Source organism: Leiobunum rupestre, chromosome 6, assembly GCF_980474605.1.
Source record: "Leiobunum rupestre chromosome 6, qqLeiRupe1.1.hap1, whole genome shotgun sequence".
Taxonomy (NCBI): Eukaryota; Metazoa; Arthropoda; class Arachnida; order Opiliones; family Sclerosomatidae; genus Leiobunum; species Leiobunum rupestre.
In genome coordinates, this window is record NC_143389.1 from 15,539,191 (window position 1) to 15,566,572 (window position 27,382).

Here is a 27,382-nt window from a genome sequence, read left to right on the forward strand (position 1 = left end):
GAATAGAAAAATCACATACATTGGGAGAAACAAAGGATATAGAGGCATAAGCGTGTAAAAGTGAAAAGTTCTGACATCTCTAGATTTTTGTATTGATACATTTTAACTCAATATTTATATATAAATTTCTTCTAAAATAGTTTTATTTTTCGAAAATACAACTAGCTAACTTAAGGTAAAAGTTCAACTTTCAAAAAGTATATCACGTCCCAAAAAGACAAAGTAACGTCAGCAGATAATTTTCACTAAATAAATAAATGACAAAAATGTCAAATAACATATTTACAAATGTTACGTGTCTTCTGTAGTTTCTCTAACTAAGCGTCCCCAAAATAATTTTCTTGATCTGTTTGGAAAGACTATTATTTTACATTAAAGACTTTAAAGCTTTATTCCGTACACTTTAATTTGCCTTAAATATATTCCTATTCATATTTTTATTCACAGTTTTTAAAATAGATATTTACAAAATGTTATCATATTAATTATCAATTTTATAAAAATTTGGGTATCAGAAATTAAAAACCATACACATAGAAAAATTTCAGGTTTCCTACACTTTCAAGTGATTAAACTGAAGTAGTGTTAATAGAAAACCCAAATTCACCAATCTTCCCTCTAGTGGTATTGATAGGAATTTTATAATGATTTAAGAAAGGATATGTATCAAGAACAACTGGTCTGTAGTGCGAGAACTATAAATATCACGAAAATAAAAATATTAATATGACTTTAAAATGAAAACTTTGCTTTTCTTTATTTATCTTATTCAGTTGAAAAAAATTCCAAAACCTGTAAGTGTATATTTTTTTAACTTTTTCACATATTGTATATCATGCGTATGCATTGTATGTGAAATCTTAAGGAAAATAATTGAATTTCCTCTCAATTAATTGGATCTAATAACACTTTACAAAAAAGGATGTTTGGAAAATGAAAAACACGATCACCCCAATAAATTAAATGATTTCAATTCTGATAAATACGTGTAAGCAAATGGATTTCCTATTTAAATACCTCATTATGAGATGCAAGAACGATTGTATTATAAAAAAAACGGAAACATTACTACATTTTTATCATAACTGATTATTTTAAATCGTTTGTTTTCAATCATTCGCTTGACATGTATTATTTAACCAATGACTTAACATTGCTTCGCTTAACAACGGGGGACGATGTTTCAATGTTAAAGTTTAAGCCTACTTTGAAGAGTTCCGAATCAGTTGAGAGCTTACAATAGCAAAAAATCTATCTAATTGAAATATATTAGTTTGAAAAAAGGAATTTGTTAAAATAATTTTAAAAGAAATTTGAGCTTAATTCATAACAATATAATAACACCCTTTGGTCCATTTTTTCAAGGTTCTATAATGACGTGACACCTAAAAATGTTAAATTTGCACCTTTCTAGAGCTTCCCAAATCTGTAAACATTATATTATCCTGATTTTCTTAATTTCGGTCGGTAGGCGTTCTAACCTCCGAAAGATTCGTGTTCTCCTTTCTAGTTCCTCACAAAAATCAACAATGGGTTGTTGATTACTTTGTGATTTTACCTACTTGATGCCTTTTGGTCAGTCCACTGTAGGGTATCTCCCTATTCAAAGGTAATAAAGGGTTAAATCTAAATATGGAACAAAAAAAGGGTTTTGTGTTGCAAAGTTTGCTAAAACGTTCTGACCAGATCCGAAAACAGTAGCTTAGGATTTAATCGATACGTCAGTCGCTTCACCGCGGTCGAGTTCCATTTTAAATCGTTCAATTTTCAAAAACAGTTAGGTAAATAAGAGTAGCATTCGCCTTCACAAAAAACAATGCTCAAGGTCAAACCCTATATAACGTCAAAAAACCCTTTCTTTTCTTTTATACGTTGCGTTTCCCATGGTAAGTTCTATAAATAATTAAGCTTTTTAGACACGGACAACTAAAGGAAAATTATACAATATCATTGTAAAATATTTCCCAGAAATGTACTTAACGAAGAGATTCTTAACTTTTCGTTAATTCTTTATTATGAATTTATTACCCTTTTTCGCCATATTTATTTTTCCTGTTACACTTTATTTTGCGAAATAAGTGATTACTGGGACAACATTTTTATTAGGGCATAATCATAAATTTGGTGACGCTTACATTTCATAACAGGTAAGCGTTCCTTAAGCTCTATTAATTTCTTAAAAATCATTTAGTTGGATTTCCCAGCTATAAAATATTTCTTTTTCTTTCCAATACAGAGTGTATTTGATCTCAAAGAATATAGTTCCAACATATATTAATGTTACGAGTGGAAATAAATATTGCTTTACTGACGTGTTACAAGTAACTACATTTTTCATGTAACAAAGATGGGGAAGATTCTGCTGGCTAAAAACCTCAATTTCTCAATTCAATTAGCGACAGTTACCAACTCACAAATTGATGAAGCTACTGAAAAATAATTTGTTAATATTATAAGGTGCTACAAAAAACTAAAGTAATTATTGCACAAGATATCGTTTTCAATAAATCAAAAAATGGCACTAGCTTCTTCGTTCGACATACAGGTGGTGACGAACATGTAAATAAAAATTCAGGGAAGTGTACTATGGGTGCCAGTGAGTAAAAATGTCTAATGAACATGGGTGCACTAGTCATATAGGCTTTCAAAAATTAACTGCAAAAACGTGGTACATGTTGAATCACAAAACCCCTTTTAACTTTTAATTTTTATTACATTGTAGAGTTTTAAAAATGATAATAGTTTTGGTCTGTATTTAAAATTTACGGTTTTTAAGCTAAGCGCATCACCTTGTACATTTTATTTTAAAAGCGTAAAATACCTCTTTTGGCCTTTTTGGAACCACATTTTTCCGTGGGGTGGACACGTTCCTTTTTATACAGTGTGTCAGAATTTATAGCCCGGTGTACCTAGTATCAGAGACCATACCACTGGAGGCCTACCATCATAGAGCCCTACGCCAGCGTCCACCTAGCCCAGACATTTTACAAATCCAGCATGGGTAGTAGTACCCTTCCACTGATGGTCGCACCTTTGACGCAAGCCACTCAACCCAGCAGAAGGTGCAGCAATGGGACGACCAGTCCCCACTTCGCACGCAGCAGTGGGATTATGAGTGGATGCTGTAGCAACTCCAGCCGACACCCTACCTACGTAGGTAAGGAATCAAACCCTATGGAGAGAGCTCCTAAAGGGGAATGACGAGCACACAGCAGCCCAAGTAACCTGGCACAGCTGGCACCGGAGATACCGGTGTGGCTCCAAAAGGCCAGGAAACAGGACCGCCGCCCCGGCGGCCAGTTTGCACGGACCCTCTCCGTTATCCTTTTTATAGAGTAGAAATAACTATTGCCCCGGCTTTGAGTAGTGCTTTGATCAGTTGTTTTTATTATTGATAAAATTTACTAAGTGACTTAAATTCATTGTGCTTTTATATGTAAAGTAAATCTTACTAGGTATTGTAGCTATTTTAAATTAATGATACTGTTCCAAAAACAAATTGCAAATTTTGTCGTCACCAATTCATTTATTTATAAAAATTAAGGGAACCAATCCCGACAATTTTCTAAAGGAATTGATTTAAAACTTTCTAATCGTGGGAGCTTCAGAGTGAACTTGTACATATAATTTAATATGTAAATTGTGTGTAGCTTCCTACGAGTGCAAAGGTGAGTAGATACTTAGGTATAAAATAACGTGCAGTTTCTACATATTTATCAACAATAAACAAGCGATTTATCTGGCTATATTTAATATAATATAGGCATTTGATGTACAAAACAAATGATTTTGAAGCTTGGAGATTGTACCAGGATCAGTTTCCTCAAAGACGGATGCCAGAGAGAGTAAACTATATTTCGTCATTTTCTCTTCGCATAGAGAATAACACACATGGGTAAAATAAATATTGGCATTTTAAAGAACAACCGTGGTGACTGCATACAGAGCTGTAACCCCCAGTACGAGACCTTAAGCTTAAGGTACCATTTCAATTAAAACCGGGCTTTTTTACTCCATTTGCATTTTTTGTTAATAAACCTTATTTGTAAGGTTCTTTTCTATAAATCAGATAAAATACCGAATTATTAAATTATCAATTCCATTAGTTTTAAATAACAACTAAGTGTACATTTTTAAACAAAGCATGATTTTCATACGATGACTTTAGTTTTACGTTTTATAGCTCTAAGTTAAAAATAAATAAATTTTATTATATTATGTGTTTACTCTAACTCTAGTGTGACGAAATAAAACTCTTTGATATTTCAATGATAATACAGAAAAAGGAAATGATAATGCCGCAAGAATATATCGCTATTCCTCCGATGAAATCTTTGATGGATTTCTTAAGGTAGAGTTCATTTGTCTTTGAATGCTTATGGTGACAGGTATTACTCTCAAATCCTTTTTTAGGATATCTGTAATCCAATGACCCTGTGCTCATCAATCTGTGAATACTGAAATAAAAATATTTATTTTACTTTACTATGGAACATAGAAAAAATAACATTTCCGGCTGTTATGGGTTTATTGCTTTTGTTTATCATGATTTCAAAAACCTTTTTAATTATATCTTAATACATAGCAGCAATTTTGTTAATTGAATCGCTATTTCCTTGGAATGATTAGTGAAATTTCGTTATGTCTCCTAAGTGTATTTACTTTTTAAATGATTTTGTATCAGAATAGGGTTGTTTTTGAAAAGTATGGCATAACATAAAATTAGGGTTTCTGATACTTATTGTCCGTGAGCGATAAAACCAGTTCATGATGTCCTAATGGAAAATCTTCAATACTCCAAAATAATTTTGAATTGTATTTAATTGAATTGTTTATCAAATACCTGTAGCTAACCTTTAATTTTCTAAAAGCATATGCTTAACATTTCTTTCGAGTAATTTCATTTTCAGAATATTTTAGGCATTTTATTAAGAAACGATTTAAAATGATTGCCTCCAAAGGTTTTTAAAAATATATATATATTTTTTTAATTGCCATTGAACACCTAAAGTCATATTAGCGCTCTTAAGGATTTTCGAAAATTTATATACGCCATTTATTTAACAAAAATATCTTGTTTTATTTCTTAACAAATAAGAAAAATGCCAAAATATTTACTGTACCTTCTATCTATTACATTTGTCAATGTAACCGAAAGATTGGAACGAAGAACATATGCATTTAAGTCGTAGACGTATGGTTCTCCAATTTTAACTGAACATTTCGTCCATTTAAAATGGTTTTCAATATAACTTTTTAAATTATTGATGGATTGAAACATGGCGAATTTTTTTCTAAGAAGCCCATCAGTAGTGTAATAAGGTTCGTTACTTTTTTTCTTGTAGTTTTTTCCTTTTCTCGGAAGCCTAATACTCCTCTTCCAAATATCCTGGATAGTTAAATCAGGATGATTCTAAGAAAAAAGGTTTTTTTTGGAAATGAGGTGAAACGATAATTCATTCGTTAGCAAAATTACTTTAAAATAAAGATAGTCTGACGTTCCATTTTTAAAAACAGTGGTGACGTTTCTAAATTTATAAAAATCCGTCAATTTATCAATAAACCTTTCTTCGCGGGTGGCACTCATTCGAGATATCAGTGCGCCACTGAATTGCGTTGTGAGGACGAAGAAACAAAAAAGCCACGATACGAACAATACTCTTCGGGACCACAACGTCGGTATGTACACTGTTGAATCTGCGTGGTGTAATTTCGAAATGAATTGTAAAAATCCTGATGAGTTTTGGTTTTCATAGTTCAAAGCAATTGTGGAAAACAAATTAAACCAATATAGGGATAGCACCAGGCTCGCGGTTTATACGAGATCGTTTTTTTGTTTTCTAACTGATAGATCAGCTTTTGTTTACAAAATTTAAACTTGGTTTTCACATTTAATTAGCTTCAAAATTATGACCTGTCCTCTCGTTTAAGTGTCTCGATATAGTCAAAGTGTGAAACAAGTAAGATCTCGTATAGTAAGTCAGCGATACGTCTTATAATAATAATAATAATAATAATAATAATAATAATAATAATAATAATAATAATAATAATAATAATAGTCAGCTAGGCTAATACCCAAGGCACCACCTTAGGCATAAGTCATCAAACGACTTTTGAAGCCTTTAATTAAGGTGGCCGGGTTACAATGCGTAGGAGGGTGGTGGCAAGCCCTGCATGCCAGGCGATCTAGCCAACAGCTCCCTACACTAACTATTACCGTTAACCTTAATAAGTTTTTATGGAAGGGGAAAAACCCCTTAAACGAGTGGGGAGAGAACATGGAAACTCAACGCAGAAGGAGTTGTTCCGAGTTTTCACCAATATTTTAGCCAAATTTAATAAGTCTTGCTGACCTAACTTGTGAAATTCATATGAATTCATCCTAAAGATTTATATGAGTGTTTTTGAATGTTTGAGCTATGTAGACTTTTAACTTTCAAGTGATAACATTTAAAAAAATAAAGAGAAACCTTTCCTTTATCAAAACTAGCTGAGATTAAAAGCCACACATAAGACCAGCCTGATCGGGACGGCTCAGTCATCTGTATCTGAATCCTGATGAAAAAGTCCATCAAAAACATACAAGCAAATGTGAATGTAAGAATGACAATAACCTATCAAATAAATTAGAAAATTAATGTGCAATCCACGGAGAAGTGTAAAATACAAAAAGAGGATAACGCATCGAAATATAGGAAATAGAGGATTTCACATGACAGTAGAAAATAGAGGATATCTATGGAAATGGGATAAATAAAGGATATCTATGGAAATGGGATAAATAAAGCATAACAAATGAAATTGGATAAACAAGTATTACACATGGAAATAATAGAATGGAGAGATCTCTTCTCAGATTGACTGCAGCTTTAAGATTAAAGCACATAAAAGTCCCAAAATGTATCTTCTGCGAGACTATTTCCCAAGGCACCACCCTTGGCCCAAGTTATCGACTTAAAGAGGTTCGTAGCCGAGTGGCTGTGTTACAATGCGTAGGAGGGTAGTTGTAAGACATTTATGCCACACGAGCCAATAGCTCTCTACACTTTCTATAACCATCAACCTCAATAAGTTTTTATGGAAAGAAGATTCCGAAAAACACAGGGAATACTCTTCTAACCAGTGGGGAGACAACTTGCAAACGCTTCGCGGAAGAAGCTACTCCGAGTTTCCGCGCAGTGGCACTAACTGCGATTGAACCTGGCCTGGTTTGCTGCGAGGCGTAAGAGCTTACCACTCTGCCACCCTACCACCGTAGCCTTAACGCGGAAATGGGTACGTTGTCTTTCAGTTTATTCAATCGAGCAGCAGCAAGTCAGACAAGATTATGTTGCTACTCGACTTTCTAACAATATTTGTTTTTCTGATAATGTATCAAACGTATTCATGTAATAAAAAGTCAATTTGATTTGATAAAGTACACGTTCTGATAAAATATGTTAATAATTAATCTTTCAATATAACTTGTTTAACCAAGTTAGAAAAGTCAAATAATATAATAGTCCATGGACAATAAAAATTAAAAACCGTGAACCTTGAATATATTAAATGACTCGTTAAGTACAATCTGAAAAGCCCCCATGGTTCCGGGCCCCCCTCCCTCTTTTAAACCCTCCCTCAAGTTAGCAAATCGATTTATACACTGTAACTTCGGAACGGCACCAGATATAGAGATAAATTATCATTTGTGATGGTTATGGCCATAGCTTCATTGCATACTTTATGAATAATCTGTATCTCTAACGGTTTGGCATGAAAAATAATTTATATCAAAAGTTCTGATTTTTATAAATATTTGCATTTATTACTTAATACTATAAACAAGAAGTGCGCTCTTAAAAATATTGGGTTGTTTTTGACCCAAATTGGGTTGTTTTTTTATGCATTGTTGGGTCAGTATTAACCAAAAAAATTTTGGGTTGTTTTAGTTTTTACCCAAAACGGGTTATTTTCATAACGCTATTTTGGGTTGAATTTATAAGATACCAAATATGGGTTGAACATTAGCCCAAAATATGGTTAATATATGATTAAATTTTGGGTTATAATTTAAAAATTAATTGGGTTGTTTTTTTACCAATTGTTGGGTCAGTATTTAACCAAACAAAATATTGAGTGGTTTTCTTTTTCACCCATAATGGATTATTTTAATAACGATATTTTGGGTTAAATTTATAAGTTACGCAAAATATGGTTAATATATGACTCAATTTTGGGTTATAAAGTTGCCTACGTTATTATAAAGGCCCGTGCACGCTAGATTTTATCTATTTATTATTAAATCTTACCGCTAGGATCTCTCCTACATGTAGCTGAACTCGAGTCACAATAACAAATATGGTGGTGCGAATGACAGCGTTAGGACTAGCTTGGGATGTTATTCAAGTTTTCTTAAGTTATTTTAAGAATTGAATTCGAAGGATTATTGAAAAAGAAAGTTAATAATCCATATTTTCAATAATATAAATGGTTTTAGTATAAAATGTAATAGATATTTTGATAGAAATGAAAAAAGTGAAGCCTAATATAGCTTATAAATTTATATAACCTAATTGAATATTCGAATATGGTTGTCTGCTCCGTACGAAATTGTAATGAGAGTGAAAAGAAAAGAAGTAATAAACGTAAGAGTCAACATTCATTCCCGAAAGAACAAGATTTATAAAGGAAGTGGATAGAATCTATATTAGGTGAAACTGATTTCAGTGAACACATTCAATTTTAACAGTTCCTATTGATGTCTTTTGCAAACTCACTCATGTTACTAATAAAGATAAACTTTAAGAAACCCTAGCAGATTATAAGTTTTGCTTTTAGTAGAGTAAACAAAATTTATACAGTTAGTTTTGCAAAATTTACCTGAAGACCGAGTATTAGCCACAGTGGTACAAATTATATTACCAAAGTGTTAGTTTGTAATTGTTAAGATTTTAGCCTACCTAAATTACTACTAGAAAAATATTTCTAATCACGCCAGAGACGCTACTGATACTTTACGAATTCGGAAACCTCTAAATTACATTCCATTATTAAGGAAGGTACATAAAGTTTAAAATTTTTATGGGAAATAAACTGCTATTTTTCCATTTTATTTTAACAATCTTTTAATTACATTGTCATGATTATAAAACATTTAAAATTCAACAAATTTCTGATTAACTTACAAATTTTCTACTTTTATATATGACCCCTTAGAAGTTATTAAGAAACTTTATGGAAACCCCTTATTAGGTCCAACTCGGTGCGTCATCTCTTCGAAATAAGAAGCAAAGAAACAAGACATCTCGCAGTTAAAAAGTACCCCCTTCTAGGGAAGAGTGCACGGGCCTTTATAATAACGTAGGCAACGGTTATAAACAATTAATTTGTTATATAAATTTGATCACACTGGAAAGAATAGGGCCTTGGAAATTTGCAATAAATTTATTTCATCTGAAATATCAACACAACATAAATAAATTAAAAAAATTGGAAAAATTTAAATTATAAATAGTAAATTAAATTAATAATATTTTATACCTTTAGAATCAAAAATTGAGAATCCTTTCAAGCACTCATGGAAACGATGCAAGAATGGCGCAAATTTTTTAATTTCCAGTCTTCCAAAGACTACAAGTTCGATAGACACATTTTCGATGCTCATATCGTCTTTGGGGCGTGCGAACTTCTAATTTGAAAGTATGACCCAATTTTCGGTTGCTATTATATTATCTTAAAAACAACCTAATTTTGTTTAACCCAAATTTTGCGTTTCAAGATTTTCAACTACATGTGGGTTATTTTTGTTTCAAAAAGTAGTTAAAAATGAAATAACCAAAATCATTTAACCCAACGTTTTTAAGAGTGTGTGATTCTTAATAAAACAAATACATACACTTAAAAGCTTTCTGATTACATGTTTATTTCTTATTATATCTTGCTAAATGTGTTATTATCGTAGCTCTTTCCGCTACCTACCATTAAGTTAAATAATCTTCATCCGCTTCAACACCGTTTTCGAGATCATTGTAATTGTACAAGACAATCGGTTACATTTACCACACATAGCCTTACAAGACCATCCACTCTTTATAGTCTAGAGGCTACAGGAAATAATCGTGCACTTTTGGATTAAGGCATGCAAGTTTGTGGAAAAATACTTTGAAGTATGTAGAATCCAAAAAAGATTTGAGGCATTATCTACCTCTGCTGTGACAGGTGAGACAAGCTGTCAAAGTTGATGAAAAAGTGTAAACTTACTTTTTGAACAACCCTTTCGAAAGGCAGCCGGGTGCGCGCGCCGCTCGCCGCTTTGCGCTATAGAGAAGAAACGGGGGTCGGTCTATAAAGGTAAACACCAGACGAATACGCGTAGATTCGCAATGTGTTGATCCAATATTTATATGTAATATTTTTAATTTCAACTGCCTTATTGCGTTAGATGATAAAACGTTTTTTAACATAACCTATAATATTAATTAGCGTGTTATTTTCCATTAGTCTTACATTTTTCAAACTTTTTCAATTATACATTTAAATTGTTTTTGATAAACTATTAAAAATCGTTTTCGCATCCTCCACATTTACAAAGTTCGGTACATGGTAAATTAGCTTTGTGGCATTTACAAAAACCCCGACAAACTTTGTCACAACCACATTTTACCATCTCTCTACAGACATCACCCGCTGGTGGCAGAGTCATCAAAGAGGTTGCCACTTATGACCAGTTTCACATTTAAATTTGTCCACCCAAAACTCGACGGTTCTGGTGAAATGGTTTCTCTTATTAGAGCTTGACCCCACACGTGACCCGCCTGGAGAGCTACACGTAATAAGTGTTGCAATAATGCGTCTTGTGTTGGTGGAATTAGTTCAATTTCACGGTTTTTCTGGGTGAAAACACTGTCTCGCTTTATAAACTTCTTCATCGGTACTGCAACGATCGTACATTAAAACTAAGAACCTCTCAATCAACGGCATAACCTCTTTAAGGTCCGATTTAGTAGGACACAACGACAGTTGTTTAAAGGCCGGAGTTACGTCTTGGAAACACTTCCATGTTGACCACGCGGTTTTTTTACCTTTTCCATTAAAACAGGAAGTTGTGTCGCATCCTGTTAACGCGTGAAAAACCGGCAAGGCTTCGGATTTGTCTATACCCAATTTTCTTGATAACCGTGTGGCGTCTATGTAACGGAAATATTTACCAGATCCAAAGGCTATAACCAAACGTTCGCTAGGAATCTTGTTCACGAGGCTGATACCTAGAGTCAAGACATCAGTCTCCACAGTTCTAAGCAGGATGGATTTCATTCCCTGCTTCGCTCCGTCTAGAGCGTGTAGGAACATCCTGGTATCAGCTTCTTCGTGGGAGCATGGAGAAAGGTTTTTAAGATTACCTTGGATGATACTAAGAACTTTTTCTCTGTTCGTAATGTATAGTGCTTCAGGATATTTAGCTGTAACGGCGTAGACACTCAAGAAACTAAAGAGTTCTTTCTTGTTTTCGTTTTCTCTTAAAAACTCTGGCCATTTTTTGGTAAATCCTTGCAAATTTACCACGCTTCTTCCTTGCGTTCTTTTAAGGTTACCTGTTATGTACACGTCAAAGACAAAGTCAACACGACGAACGCAACCGGAAACAGACCAACTATGTATTTAGAAAAGGTCGCAGCGTAATCTAAAAATGTTTTAGCGTTTCCAGGCTTTATCATATTGATAATTGCAGCGCCGTCGATGATGACCATATCGGATTTGAGACCTGATTTTAGAATATCCTCCTAGTCTGTCAACAGATCTTCTAAACACGAAAGTAAATCGGATTTGTTGGCGAACGTCTTGCTTCAATTATTCGTCAACGATGGCGGAAAAGCTTGATTTTCATGCTTAAAAAACATCAAGGTCTCCACTTCGTACTTGAGACGCTATATAAAGTTTCGAAAATAAATTTCTGTCGCTTTTAATACTTTAAATTTGAAGCTGGCTTTTGCATTTCTCTTTTTGTGGCGGTCTGCTGAAAAGAGGAAATTAGTTTTTCTTCAGAAAATCCGTAATTTCCACGGTAGAATCGACAAGACGCTTGCAAAATAGCTCATTTGATTGGAGTTCCCCAATGGTTTTTATATTTTTTAGAGAATTCGCTATTCTTTTGTCCAAAATTTGCCGTGTATCCAAAATTAGCAAATCTTCGCTTGCATCGGCAAACGGAAATCCATGTCATTCATGACTGATGTGAGTGACTGGACGCCTTCTAAAAAATTTGTTTTGACAAGTCGGCGTATCATCACGATGAAATGTCTGATTTTTAGAACTTTTGAATCCAAAAATATTTGTAAATTGTTGAACCACTCGACAAATCTCAGGTCCCGCTACCATCCATCGCAATAGAGATGTAGGCTTTTTCCAGCTGACAGCCACGTGCCAGTTTCGCAATACCGTACCCATAACTGACTAGCTATGATATATTACCAAGTTAAAGTATGCACCTTTAGATTTAACACAAATTTACCTACTTTCAGTCTATTCCGCTACCAAAATTATGTATAATTCCGATTTTCTTTCGTTGGAATTATTTAATTTCAATTTTTAAAAACATAAATAATTTCAATGAAAGAAAATCGGGATTATAATTTTGGAGCGGAATAAACTGAAAGTAGGTTATTTTAATATTTCATTATCCCTTTAAAAGAGTAAGAATAAGCTTTTTTTATTATTTTAATGAAAATATTTATAATTTATATAAGAAGAATATGGCTGCTCTTATTAAGTTCCTTAAACAATATTATATGTATATTTAGAGTATAAAAATATTTAATAAATTTAAAGTCGAAGGGGAACTTGAAAACATACACGGTGTTCTTAAATATCTATATCTATAAAAATTGTATCAATACACTGCGAATCTACGCGTATTCGGCTTGTGTTTACCGTTATAGACCGACCCCCGTCTCTTCTCTATAGCGCAAAGCGGCGAGCGGCGCGCACACCGAGCTGCCTTTCGAGAGGGTTGTTCAAAAAGGTAAGTTTACACTTTTTCATCAACTTTGACAGCTTGTCACACCTGTCACAGCAGAGATAGAGAATGCCTCTAATCCTTTTTTTGGTTTTACATACTTCAAAGTATTTTTCCACGAACTTGCATGCTTTAATCAAAAAGTGCACGATTTGAGAAAAAAAACCTCTGTTATCGTCTAGACTATTAGACAAACATAAGAATGCTTGCATCCTGTTTGCGATTGCAAGATACTTAATTTAACAGTTCATCCGTGCATGTCTGGTGACGATCTGATGTAAGTACGCCGAAGGTGATCGATGTCTTTCGTTGAAGGTTAATTTGGATAACCATCAATTATCACCGTGACGCTATTTCCAAAGTGATGTTTTACATGATTTTCACAAAATTCCAGATTATTTTTACATAGACCTGGGTTTGGCCACACTATGCTATCGAGTAATTGAAGACCATCAAAAAATTATAGCCACGTAATTAGTAAGTCTCCTCTGGAACAATTCCAAGGTAACATTTTATTCCTATACGAAGAGAAACATCGTTATAATAATAATAATCAGCTAGTCTAATACCCAAGTCATCTATAGCGACATTTAATGCATAAAGTTCAGGTGGCTGGGTAAAATTGCGTTGGAGGGTGGTGGCACGCCCTTCTTGCCACGGAAGCCAACCGCTCCCTACAGATACTATTACCATTAACTTCTACAACTTTAAATAGAAATCAAAAACTGAAGAACTAGAGGGGAAACCCAATTAAACAGTGTGGAGAGACCTTTCAAACTCAACGCAGAATGAGCTGTTCCAAGTTAGCTGATTATTATTTATTATTTTAATTTCACCAAGTCAAACAAAGAAGTTGAACGTGGAGCCAACTCATATTTGAAATACGTTTTAAGATCTTCTTGACTTTGGAAAACGCAGATTAAGCTGTTCCGAGGAGAGGGTGGTTACGATTGCAATTCTGAGTTCGACACTTGATTTCGCAAAATTCATTCAGGTGACCATGTCTTTTCTGTGCAATTTCAAGTCGTGGAACTTTACTCCACCATTTCCTTGATACACGACAATCCAATTTCGAAACGAAAATAGATTAAGTCCCCTGATTAAATTCCAAATAGCGAGCGATCTGTTAACCAGTCTGTGAATTTTTGAATATCCATTGGATATCTAGTTTTCTTTTTTCACGCAGCTCTACGTATTGTTCCTTAAATTCTGAAGATGTGTCCTTTAAATACTGTAACCGAATCCAGATATTTAAGGTTTTAATGGCTATACCTTTCCCATGAGTAGGCCCGCCCCTAGACTTCAAAGAACGTTTGTGATTGTTCCATGCACATATCCGTCCAAGTTCTCGAAAAACGTTTACCCGTTCTCCTTATTGTAAAATACCGTATGGCACGAAATTTTTGTAATATTCCTCATTCATTTTTGATTCAAGACCCTAAATTAATTGGGCGTATCAGTGAGCTAACTTCACGAAAGGGAGGTGTCCTGCGGCATGAAATATTAAAGCATTTCTTAAACTTTTTGCAGATGTAAGTTCCAATTCTCGCTGCGTTCGGCGAAAATAAAATTTTTGTACCAGGTCGATGCTTTTGATGTACTGAATCAAAAGTTTCGAAGTGCGACTTTGAGATTTCATTGAATCACAAGTATTCGAAAATGTATCTCACAAAAGTGTAACTCCTTTTCACTGTAACAATTTGTATAACGTAATTTGGCCCTTAAAATTGTATCGTAGAGCTCAGATACATTCTGTGAGAGCAGTTGTTTTAATTCGTGTGATTCTGTATCAAAGCAGGCTGATTTATCGTGTTTGCTCCTTGTGCTCTAGCGTAAGTGTGTCTAAAGAGCATGTGATTAACAGTAGCCGAGCCATACAATGTTCGCCAAAGCTCATCTTTCCCGTTCCTTCCATAATTATGGGACCAACGGAACCCAGAAATGACGTAAGAAGTCCCTATTTTGGAACTTTTAAAAAAGTGGCGGATCGAAGGGAACGATGCAAGTTTAATTTTTTGTTTGCACAGTTTCGCTGAGATACAAAGTGCCGAAAAAAAACGATGTTGTATTTCCTGGATCTACGTCAATAAACGCTAACACTAAAACGTAGGTCATTTTGTATTGAGTCTAGTGAGCCTTAAACGTGTTCATCAATCCACTCCAGCCTGGTAAAGGGTTCGGTACGCTCTTTAAGCCAGTTAGCACTAGGAAATTTAAGAGGACAAATAACTGAATAAAAACGGGTTACTTGTTTGAAATGTCTTATATCCTTTAAAGTTACAGTTGTAAACACTGAGGTTGCTTGCTTATTGTAAGAAACAATAGGTATAGTTGCGACTTAAAATTAACTTTTTTCTACGGTGTAAATATAAATTTACTGTGACTTTTTTATATTCACGAAATAATAATCTGACAACGGTTTTTATTTGAATTTTCAGAATATGTTTTTTTATCTTTAGATAGAAACAGCTACCGTTAAAATCCCTTTATTACTTCAATCGTTTATAATATAACCATTGGCAAAATAAATCAAGTCTGTCAATTTTATTAATCGTCGTACTCAATCGTAGTTTTTAAGTTTAAAGACTAGTCAGCTCAGATCCCTCATTTCAAGGTGCCGGTACAACCGGGGCGGTATTAAGATTCAGCAACTACCTAAATGAAGACAGAAAAAGACGTGCAGATAAACTATTTAGTTCAGACTGAAAAATATCGTAAATGAGTGTGGCGAATGTTGCTAATCTACTGCAGCCAGAACAACAGAAAAAAGCCCTCACCAGACGAATGATCACCTACCTTTATAACAGCATCGAAGAAGAAATAACTAGAGAACTACCCTTCCATAAACTGCAATTTTGTACCTCTTCGTGGTGGAAGGGAGTAACAGGTGGAGGGGAAACCCTTCATCCTGGCCAACTAAGGCTCTGCTTCTTCCTTAAGCTAAGGTGTGAGGTATCGTGCTGAGGGCTGAGTGGTACCGGGGAAGCGTAAATACGGTATCGTGAACGATCCCCTCGGGGCACCAGGCGACACCCCGTTGTATTTTAGCCTTCCGCCCGGACAGAGGATTAAGGGCGGTGACTTTTTACTTTCCTCTTTTCTCGTGGGACCAAAATGGAAACACAAAAAAACAAACAAAAAAACCAAAAACCGGGCAAGGGTTTGAAAGAACCCGGCCTTAAGCAAGGGGAGGGTTCGAAAGGACCCAACTCAAAGCAAGGGGAGGGTTCGAAAGGACCCAACCCAAAGCAAGGGGAGGGTTCGAAAGGACCCAACCCAAAGCAAGGGGAGGGTTCGAAAGAACCCGAGCCAAAGCAAGGGGAGGGTTCATCTTCGGATGTTACCCCCTGTTTTTAACCTTGAGGGGGAACTTACCCCTACAAGAACCCGGCCTAGCCTTCAAGGGTCTGCCTATGGCAAGAACCAGTCGGTGAAGCAAGGGTTCAAGTGGGATAAGCCCCTCAATAAAACTCAAAAGCGGGTAAGGACGACCCCCCGCCATCACTTTCATGACGTTCCAGGGAAAATGACTCCCCCGATTCCCAGTCTCAGGTTTCCAAAAAGGTGAAGTCTCACGACGAAACCTATAGTGAAACCTTAAGCTCCACAAAGATGGCCATCGTTAAAGAAGGCTATCCTGTGAAGACCTTCTCCGCAGAGGAGATGGGCACCATCCAGCGTGAGATCCTGAAGCGGATAGATGGGTCACCTTCGGGAGACCCTCTACCTCGTTTTGGGAACTTTCAGCTGGTTGGAGGCGCCATTCACTACCTCTGTAGGGATGCGTTTACAGAGGATTGGTTGGTGGGAGGATTTGACCAGAAGGTATTGGTCTTAGGGGGGTCACGGCTTTTAGTAATGAAGGCCGTTGACCTACCGAAGCCCTTCAAGGTAGCCTTCCGCACCAAGGTCGTCTACACCAAGGATGGCAATGTTCTCCTTCGTAGACTCAGGACCTACAACAACGCGCTAAATACGCAATGTTGGAAGGTCGTAAATAAAGCCGATGAGCCGACTGCCATCCGCTGGATCGTCCAGGTGGATGGAGAGTCGGTTAAGGCTATCAAGGAGGCAGGACACCGAGCTTTAACGGGTCTGGACAGTGGTATCCGGAGAGGACATTCCAATGGAAGATACTCTCGTAAAGGAGCTAAAGCCTTTGACTTGTCGGACACCAACGAGATTAAAGTGGTTGCACCACTGGAGGGTGCAACAGGGGGGCAGGCTAGGGATGTAAGTCGGACCGGTGGGTGTGTTGGGGCTTCCACAACCAACACTGTGTCTGAATAGACATCTAAGGCCAGCAACCGAGCTCACCTTAACCAAGATGAGTGTAAAGGTGCTGCAAATTAATTTGAACCACTGCAGGCTGCGCAAAGAAACTCGTAGGCTCTTTAATAGAGCAAAGAAGGGGGTGATTGGGATGCCTATAAACGCACCCTCACCACCTACCACAAGTCTATCCGCGATGCCAAGAAAGCTTCATGGAGAGACTTCTGTGAGAAAAATAGCGGATGTTCCCAGTACGGCCAAATTAATGACAATTTTGGCACACGATAATACTAAGCATCTTGACACCATTAAGTTGAAAGATGGTAGTTTTTCCACGTCCGGTAAGGACACTCTGACACATATGTTATATGTACACTTTCCGGACTCTAAGCTAACTAGCAATGGTAACACTGACACTCGTCCTTTGAGGATCAATCGAACCAAAAGGGAAGATTGGGCAGTGGCGAATAAGGTCGTCACGCATTCCAGACTTATATAGGCTGTAAAGTCATTTAAACCCTATAAGTCCCCGGGACCGGATGGGATTTTTCCTATCCTCTTACAGGAGGGCGTTGATATTCTATGTCCTATGCTGCTGAGAATCTACAGGGGTTGTATTGCTCTAGGGCATTTACCTAGCACCTGGAAGCTTTCTCAAGCAATCTTCATACCTAAGCCTGGTAAATCTGATTACCTGGAAGCTAAGGCATTTAGGCCAATTAGTCTTACCTCTTTTCTCCTAAAAATTCTGGAGAAAATGGTGGCCAACTAAAGTAGAGAGGAGGTTCTTTGCCACTCTCTTCTGAGCAGCATGCCTACCAGAAGGGCAGGTCTACTGAGACCCCCCTGCATGGTATAAGCAACTGCCTGGAAAAAGCAATTGAGCACAAGGAAATTGCGTTAGCAGTTTTTCTTGATATTGAGGGAGCCTTTGATAAGGTCTCCAGCGCAGTTATACTTAAGGCTGCGAAAAAGTTTGGTATCAATGACACATTGTGCCTTTGGATCAAATCTATGTTAACTGACCGGAAAGTGACATCCTCCTTGCTGGGTGACTCCCTTATGGCCTCCACCAGTCGTGGTTGCCCACAGGGGGGCGTTGTTTCTCCCCTTCTGTGGTGCCTAGTGGTAGATGAACGCGTTCGGAGGTTGAACAGGGGAGGATGCCGCTGTTTCGGTTACGCCGATGATATTGCTATCATCATTACTGGGAAATTCCAGGTAACAGTGAAGGACGTAATGAGGAGGGCCCTAGCATCAGTTGAGAGCTGGTGCAGGGAGGTCAACCTCATGGTTAATCCTAATAAAACTGTCCTGGTTCCTTTTACTCGTAGAAGGATAAAAGGCATGTTTGAGGGTATTTCCTTATTTGGAAAGGACCTGGTGGAGGGCACCGAGGTGAAGTACCTCGGGGTCATCCTGGATAGCAAACTAACATGGAAACCACACCTTGACTACATAGTCAAGAGGGGGAAAATGTTATTTTGGAAAACTAGAAGTGCAGTTAGCAAGACCTGGGGCTGTGAACTGGCTGTACACCATGATCATCAGACCTATCCCGTCTTATGCAGCTGTGGTCTGGTGGCCAAGGGTTACTTTAAGGACTGTGCAGTTTGATCTGCGCACTCTGCAAAGGCTGGCTTGTGTCGGCATTACAGGAGCCCCAAGCGCTTCTCTGGAAATACTCCTGAATATGCTTTCTCTCCACCTTTTTATTGAGGAAGCTGCCCTTTTAAGTGCCTATAGGCTTAACCAAAATGGCTGGTGGAAGGCTAATAATTGGGAGCATAGCCACACCAAGCTCTTCCGAGATATTTCCAATCAGATGCCGATTTTAACAATGTGTTCTGATCTAATGGTTACTAAACTCCTCTTTAGTAAACCTTTTGAGGTCAACTTCCCTAGCTGTGCGGAGTGGAGTCACTTGACCCACGGTACCAGAGGAGAGATCGTCTGGTTCACTGATGGGTCTAAGACCCACTATGGCACTGGTGCGGGGATGTATTGCCTTACTAATAATTTTGGTTTTTATGAAAGCCTAGGGATACACACTAGTGTATCCCAGGCTGAAATTTTTGCCATTTGCTCCTGTGTTGCTTACTGTTTACATCAGGGGTATCATGGGAAGGTTATCCAGATTTATTCGGATAGCCAGGCTGCTCTTAGAGCTCTCAGTCAGTATAGTATTATTTCTAAACTGGTTTTAAGCTGCTTAGATTTCCTCTGCACTCTTGGGTTAAACAATAAAATTCAACTTTGTTGGGTACCTGGGCATAAGGGGCATCTTGGGAACGAAAGGGCCGACGTCTTGGCCAAGGAAGGTGCGAAGGCTGGGTTCATTGGTCCAGAACCAGCTTTCCCCATCTCCAGAGGACTTGTACGCGGCTTGATCTCCAGAGAATTAGTCTCGCTCTCTAGGTCCAGTATTAGGATTGTTACTGTCCTAAACAGACATTTAACGCTTATTGGGGTCAGTGATGACCCAATTTGCAGAGCTTGTCTAGCTGAGGAGGAAACTGCCTCACATGTACTCTGTAGCTGCGATTACTATGCAGCCCAGAGATTTGAGCATTTGGGTATGCATCGGTTGGAGACGTATGACGTCTCTAATATCACGGCCGGGCAGATTTTAAGCTTTATGTCGGCCATAGGACTTATTTAAGTCACCCAGTTTGGGGATGCACAATGGACCTTAGGTCGAAGTGTTTGGCTAGCCACCCCCCTCAATAATAATAATAATAATAACTAGAGAACTACCATGCGCCAGGAAGTTTCAAAATTTCTGAGTAAGCTCAAAGACAAAGAATTGAGTATGGTACGCTGGAAGATGGTATCTTATACTTAGTATCCGTTAAAAACAATTCAGATACGAATTCAACAATTATGCCCCGGCCCATAGCAACATCAATTCAAGTACCTAATTTGTCACTGGATGAATTTGAAAACGAACCTACATACTGAACGGGTTTTTGGTCCAACTTTGAGACATACGTCAATCTCAAACCTGGTCTTAATGCCGTACAGAAATTAAGCTATCTGAAAAGCTACCTGTGAGGAGAGCAGCGGCAGTTTGACGCCGCTGAACTATCACAGTTCTAAAGAAATCTTACACACTCGCTTTGGAAAAAAAAACGTATCATCATATATTATCACAAGAATGCACTTTTCCCACTGGAATCAGTCAAACGAAGCTACAGCATTGTCGGTTTTAGAACTCTACGACAAATTCAAAATTCAAGGCTAGAGCTTCGAGTCTCTTGGGGTCCCAAGTGACTGCTACGAGTTCATGTTGAACACTCTTCTAGTGAAGCTCATACCCAGCGACCTGTCCTTTGGATTTGCCAGAAAGAGGTATGACGACGAAGACTTCACGGTTGGAGACTTACTGAAATTTCTAGGAAGAGATATAAGCTTAAAGAATAGCACGCAGTAATGTCTGGGAGCAATGACGGATATCACTTCATAAGGAATCAATTTCATTCCTTGCATCTCCGTGAAGGTTTCAGAATTGTCTTGGAAATTTGCTTTGCCGTGTGTTCTCCACGTACGGAAGCTGAAAAGCACCAGTATAAAATAATACAAAGGAAATCCGTTTGTGTTTTCAGCACACGCGCGTTATTTCAAACGTTAACTGGTCAGGTCTTACCTTTACTATAAACTATTCTATTCAAGAAGCTAATTAAGTGCTATCTCCGATCTCAAATGCTATCACGTCTTAAACTCTTCCCTTCATGTCGACACTTTGCATAACCTACTTAAAATTCATCAGAACTGATCTAAATTCATCAGTGAATTGCACAAGCGTAGACCTTTGCTAGCCAAGTAGCCATCCAATATCCCACACTAGCGTAATAAGAATTGCTTTACCAGATTTAAGACACTTTGAAATTTAGATGGTTCAATAAATTAAATAAAAAAGTCTTAGAGAACCCACGATGCAAACACACATTTCAAAATAATATTTTTTAACGATTTGCGCTTTTCAAAATAATAAAATTAAAAAAATAATCTTAAATTTAAATACAATAACGCATTTTAAATTGAGACACTTAAGACGCATGAAATATAATGAGGAACGCCCGTACTGGTCCCCTCTGGCTACGGGCCTGGCTGGAAGACTAATTCCAAGTCGTTACGAGACCGTTGTGAAGAAGAAACGAAGAAAAACACTAAATCGTCAAAGGAATCCGAAGATAATAATTCCTCATTCAAGGTCCTTGGAGTCAATTGGCATCCAGACAAAGACGTTCTACATTTCGACAAATCCGCATTCCTGGAGTTTTTAATCAGAAAGAAATGCCCTAAAAGATTGGTTCAACAAACGTCATAACGAATCTTCGATCCCGTTGTATTTCTTAGCCCATTCTTGATCCGCATTCGTATAATTTTCCAAACGATATGGGAACGAGGTGTTGACTTGGTATCCATTCTACCTGATGACTTAGCTAATTGATAGGAAGGCTGGTGTCTGGAGCTGCCAGTCCTTTACCAACTGGAAATATCACGATATTACTTTGATTAAGCAGACGACTACAATATCAGAAGTTTCAAACTACACTGCTTTTCTGATAGTTTTGAGGAGGCATACGGAGCAGTAGAAAGGAAAAATTGGAACCAGACTGATCGTGAGCAAAGCTAGAGTAGCACCGTTGAAGCAAATCAAATAACCTTTATCGCTTAGGCATTAGAGGCAACGCCAGTAGCTGGCTGATGAGCTATCTGGAAAACCGCTGTGTGACTAAGGCTAATAATAAAATATCCTGTCCAAATGTTTTGTTAGTGGGGTCCCTCAGGGGTCCAATCTCTCTCCCCTACTATTTAACTTATTTTTTAATGACGTAATTTATAGTATACCTCGTGACCTACTATTCTATTTTTATAGCGGTTAATCGAAATTTAAGGAAGCTATCTTACAAATTAATAACAACCTCAAGTCCCTATATAATTGGTTTACCCTAAACACAGACAAAACAGAATATATAGTATACTCCAATCATCAGAAAAGAATAGATTTGTCTAGCTGTAAGGTCTTTGTGAACAAAAGATAAATTAACCGAGTTGATAATTATAAATACCTCGGGTTTTGGTTTGAGAGTCGCTTAACATTCGATAAACACGTAGAATCCATAAGTAAAAACCTCGCGAGAGTCTGCGGGATCTTGTATATGAATAAGACTGCTATCCATCGCCACATTCTTTTAGAAATTTACTATGCCTTATTCCACTCTACGCTTTCATACGTAAAGATTGTTTTCGACTAGCGCGCGTCATAATGTTATTTTCTTTACGCGGGTAAAAACGTTTGAACGTTTCAAAGCTGAGAAACGCGTCGTTGCGCGCGCCAGTGGAAAACAAGCTTAACACCTCAAAAAAAAAATTTAAATCGTATCCATCTTTTCCAGAAGAGACCGATCAGATCCATTTATAATTTATATTTTTTAACCCCTACTAAAGAATTCTTTGAAAAAAGCAATATTATGGCAGTTCCTCAATTATTTGATTTAAATTGTTTAATGGCAATATATAAAGAACTACCTAATTGTAAACACCCAAATTTTAAAAATACGAAGGGAATCTCAAAAACGCGCCAAAAACAACTACTTTTTCTCCCACTGTGTAAAACCTCTAGAGAAATTTCCTCCATTTTTTATTAAGGAGCTAAATTGTATACATGTAACTCTCTTGACTCCGGATTACGGACCTAAGTAAGCTTTTTCCCTTCAAATCAGCTGTAAAAAAATAATATTAAATAGGAATGAATCCAATAGTTAAACTTTAATCATAGAGAGCTCTATTTTTTTTTGGGTATACCTTGCGTTCTACTGTTTTAATTTTTTGTGTTGAATGTATTACAATTCTTTTAATTAATGATTAAATTTTATTATTTTTATCTAAGTTTATAATTTATTGTATATTTCTTTGATAATTGAATTTATCTTTTTATCTAGGGCACAATTCGCTCGCTGAATTAGCTCCAACCATTCTTTGATGTAACCATACTACTGAAATTTCAAACAAATAAAATGAAAAAAACCTCGTCTAATCATTGCAGTCCGTCTTATAAATCCGGTCAAGAGCTATTTATCATCGTTGACACTCGGTTGCAACAAGGGTACTTTGAGTCGTTGGAAGCCGTTCGTTGCGAATAGGGTTCGTGAAATCAAAGAGTGTTCTGATCCAAGATCATGGTATCATTGTCCAGGATTTTTGAATCTAGCGGAATTCCTTATAGTCCAAGAGCCCATGACAAAATAAGCATGTGATAAGGTACATGATGGGTCAAGATATTTAACAATCAAATCTGAACCAAACAGCGTATAAGACTAAAGAAATAATTTTGTATTATACATGTAAATTTGGGACGGGCTCAAAATTAGTTTTTTAGTCTTATACGACTCTTGGTTCAGATTGGATTGTTAAATAAGCGATATTTGGTAAGAACACGTTGAGACCAATCGAATGATACCAATATCAGGTCATATCAATTTTCAAGGTCACCGGAAGTGACGTCACGTGGTTCGTATTTCCGGAAAGCCCCCACTTTGACCCGTAAGACAAACAGTTCTTGGTTACAAATCACTAATCTAATTAAAAAATATCTTGACCCATCGTGTACCTTATCATGGGCTCTTGGACTATTACGAGAGGAACAGAAATGTCAAGTCTTAAAGGAGACCACACTTGGTGGACTGCTCCCGACTTCCTCAGTCAATCGGAACAGCAATAGTCTTTCAAGATCACCGAAGTAAACGACGAACTTCGTTCGAATTTCCGAGAAGAAATTATCCAGCGTGCCTGTATTTCTGAGCCCAAAGAGAAGAGTAAAACTTTCCTTAACGTCAAAGAGTAAAGCAAATTAAATGGTCGACTTCAAGTCACTGCATACGTCCTGAGATTCATCCAGTATATCCGTATGAAAGAAAGGTGTATCGGAGAAATTTCAAGCGACGAAGTTGGAGAAGCCAAATGATATTGTGTTCAACAAGTCCAAATGCAATTGTATCCCGAAGACTACCTAGCGTTACAATCGCCACTGTCGTTACCTAAAGCAAGCATGATCTCACTCTAAGCTCCATTTCTGGAAAGTGGCGTAATGGGAATCGGTGAAAGACTGGAGTTTTCTGCAGGGCCGCCTAAGGCCTACGAAAAACTTAGGAGATATTAGGGCCTTCGATTCCATATAATTGGGCCTAAGAAGGTCCGAAAAGTCGCTAAATGAGAGATATTTGCTTAAGGCCCATGGAAAGGTTAAAATGGCCCTGGTTTTCTGCTTTATCTTATAAAGAATAGCACCCTGTCTTATTTCCGCAAAGACACTTTCACTACACTCCTGATTCCACGTCATCTCTAAGAAATGATGCGCACTGGTCTCTCCAGAACTTAAGTCAAACTTTGAGAGCGTTCTGGGTTTTACGAGGTTGCCCTTAATAAATTTTCCAACATACCAGGTTATTTCTAAGATATTATATTTGTGTACATCGTCTTTTCGTTGAAAGCTAGCCAGAACGATTGCTGTATATTCTTATCAGGCTCACACGACGTCTGCGCCTTCTAAGTCATTGTCACATATTAAGCACCGATTCATTTTCAAAACTTACTTATGCACTTAAATTTATAACTTTTAATTGGGAGCCCCGAAATTTAGGACCGTGTGTCCGTAGCGTCATTCGTTTCACAAGAAAATGATTTCCACCCGAAAAACCAAATTTTATATATTACCCACAGTGTTTGGTTTCAAAGTCACGAAATCATCCATTTCTATTGCCTTTGTCCGTTTACTAAAACATTACAAAACAATACCAGCGGCGACGATAAAAAAACTTTTTGATATGAATTATATTTTACCGCCAAACCATTAGAGATACTGATTTCTCATTCCATAATAAAATGTAGCATCGGCCATAACTTTTCAAATGAATTCACATCTTGCGCCGTGTGGAAATAAACGAGGGGTAAGACACTCTGCGAACTCGGTGTACACTGCCGTACGTTTGACAGTACTAAATGGAACTCGCGAACTCTTGAAAATCCGTACCTTTAACAGTGCTCAATGCACGAACTCGGTGTACAAGTTATCTGAGAGTGTCTTACCCCTCGGAAGTAACAGTGTATAAATCGAAAACGTTGATTTGCCAAATTTAGGAGGCGTAAAAAGGGGAAGCGGTGCTTCAAGTCATGAAGACTTTTAAGATTTAACTAAACTAGTCAGATAATATAACCCTTTCGAAAATGGTGCATAAACCTTGATTCCCAATTATATAAAACTTGGAAAATCGACCTTGAAGCAAAATGACAATTAGTTATTTATTTTTTTTACTGCTAAAATTGTTGAGTTAAATTATTTGAATTATTTGTTTTTAAACTACATTTTGGGTGTAAGAAATCCAAGAGTGGTTTAAAGGAAAATTATAAAATTTTTTCGCTGCGTTATCTTCAATCCAAAATATTAGTTTATAGATATAACCAAATTTTTGTTATTTTAAAACTAAATAAACCAATATTGGCTAGTTTCCCTTATAAATTGAAGCAGGCGCTGTCGAAATTGGCCGCGAAACGCTGATTCACCCAAAAATAAGTGCAAGTAAAAAGTTGGTCAAAACTTACAAATAAAGGTTACTTTTTTAAATAATTAGTTTTAATTATGAAGTAAGGCTTTGCATTGCACGAGATTTGTTTTTATTTAAAAAAATTATCTAGCGATTGAATTTCTAACTTTTGTTTGCACGGATAGTTTGGTAAATGGAAAATTGACCCTGATATTGTTCCGTAATCTTCGTGTTGTCGCTATGATATCGCCCTGCAATAGTTCCCTTATCGTGGGAGAAAATGAACAAACATGAGGAGTACAGGACAGACAAACAAGACAATTTTGATGGGCTGTCTCTTTTGAATTATTAAATTATCTAATTCTATTCAAACAAACATTATTTTTATTTCAACTTCAAATGCTGGGTTTTATTTAATTTTGAACCAGATTTCGGTTAGGAATACAACCCATTTCCGGTCGTTAACAAAAATTAATCGAAATTTGGGTTGGTTAAATATTGACCCCGCATTTGGTTTAAAAACAACCAAATGAAAATCAAAAATTCAGCAAGATATTCCAACAGTAGACTGTTTTAGCCCTTTTGGGACTCATCGATACTGTGTAGGAACTCTTGCTCACATATAGAGTACCAAACAGTTGTAAGAGAAATTACTAATAATTGTGAATAATACAACTCAAGCACAGTACATAATTATTCGCCATTATGTTGCATTTCGCCATGCCAATTCAATAAGAAATAAAATATTTATAAAAATGTATCTGACATGTAGTTTAACTTACGGGTCCAGTCAAAGAAATAATCAAGAGAATAACGCCGGTGTATTCAATATTGCCCTTGGCCACCAAGAAACCTCTCTCGAAAATGGCAGTGGGAAATGTGTATGCATTTGTTGAGTTCCAAATCATCTTGAAAAGGTCCATAGCCATGTCGGCTTTCTTAAAATGATAAAAACAAATGGTTAGCTTTTTCGCCTCGCAGTTGAGCGTGTTTTTCTCCGAGCTTGTGGTACCCATCTACGTTTAGATTTCAAGTTCACATTTAAGGGGTTTTTCCCGGGGCTCTTCTTTTTTTCTTTTTATATAATATCTTGTTAAAGTTAGCGGTAATAGTAAATGGCTGGCCACCACCCGATGACTTACGCTTACGGTGGTGTCTTGATTATAAGCCAAGCTTATTCCCATTTATAGAAAAATAAAGTGGTTTTCTATTGATTAAGATATGGGATATTTCCGCATAAAAATTACCCACCTTGCTTGAATTTAGCTAAGATTTTTGGTTTGGGGTCTAACGATTCTATAAGCCGAACTTCCGATATTCAGAACAATCCATACAGCCGCTGTTGCGATACAGTATGGGTGAGTTTAAGGAATTTTTATCGCGACCCCTTTTCAACTAGCGTGTATCTCTCGAAGGACTTGAGATAAAGACAAGCGGCTGCTTTTATTTTCTTCTCATTATCTTAAATAATTATTAAGAGTAGGAATTATTTAATCTTCGACCACTGAACTTGTTGTACTTATTTGTTTTTTCTTCTGAATTTTCTTCTCACATGAACTATTTTACCAAA

General features: G+C 36.7%; 2 protein-coding genes across 3 annotated transcripts; both read right to left on the minus strand.

Annotated features, from left to right (window-relative positions):
• Positions 1-3,704: 3,704 nt before the first annotated feature.
• LOC149939362 (uncharacterized) lies at positions 3,705-5,905 on the minus strand. The gene is made up of 3 exons (XM_090178429.1): positions 5,477-5,905; positions 5,124-5,413; positions 3,705-4,457 (listed from the first exon to the last, which is right to left on the minus strand). The coding sequence occupies exons 1-3, from the start codon at positions 5,585-5,587 to the stop codon at positions 4,235-4,237; spliced, it is 624 nt and encodes a 207-aa protein (XP_090034555.1). The 5' UTR covers positions 5,588-5,905; the 3' UTR covers positions 3,705-4,234.
• Positions 5,906-5,916: 11 nt separating this feature from the next.
• LOC149939363 (uncharacterized) lies at positions 5,917-27,209 on the minus strand. 2 transcript variants are annotated; one of them, XM_090178430.1, is made up of 3 exons: positions 27,064-27,209; positions 26,595-26,750; positions 5,917-6,617 (listed from the first exon to the last, which is right to left on the minus strand). In XM_090178430.1, the coding sequence occupies exons 2-3, from the start codon at positions 26,739-26,741 to the stop codon at positions 6,381-6,383; spliced, it is 384 nt and encodes a 127-aa protein (XP_090034556.1). In that variant the 5' UTR covers positions 26,742-26,750; positions 27,064-27,209; the 3' UTR covers positions 5,917-6,380. The 2 variants fall into 2 exon arrangements, with proteins under 2 accessions (XP_090034556.1, XP_090034557.1); XM_090178431.1 differs by lacking the exon at positions 5,917-6,617 and adding an exon at positions 15,469-15,649.
• Positions 27,210-27,382: the final 173 nt, after the last annotated feature.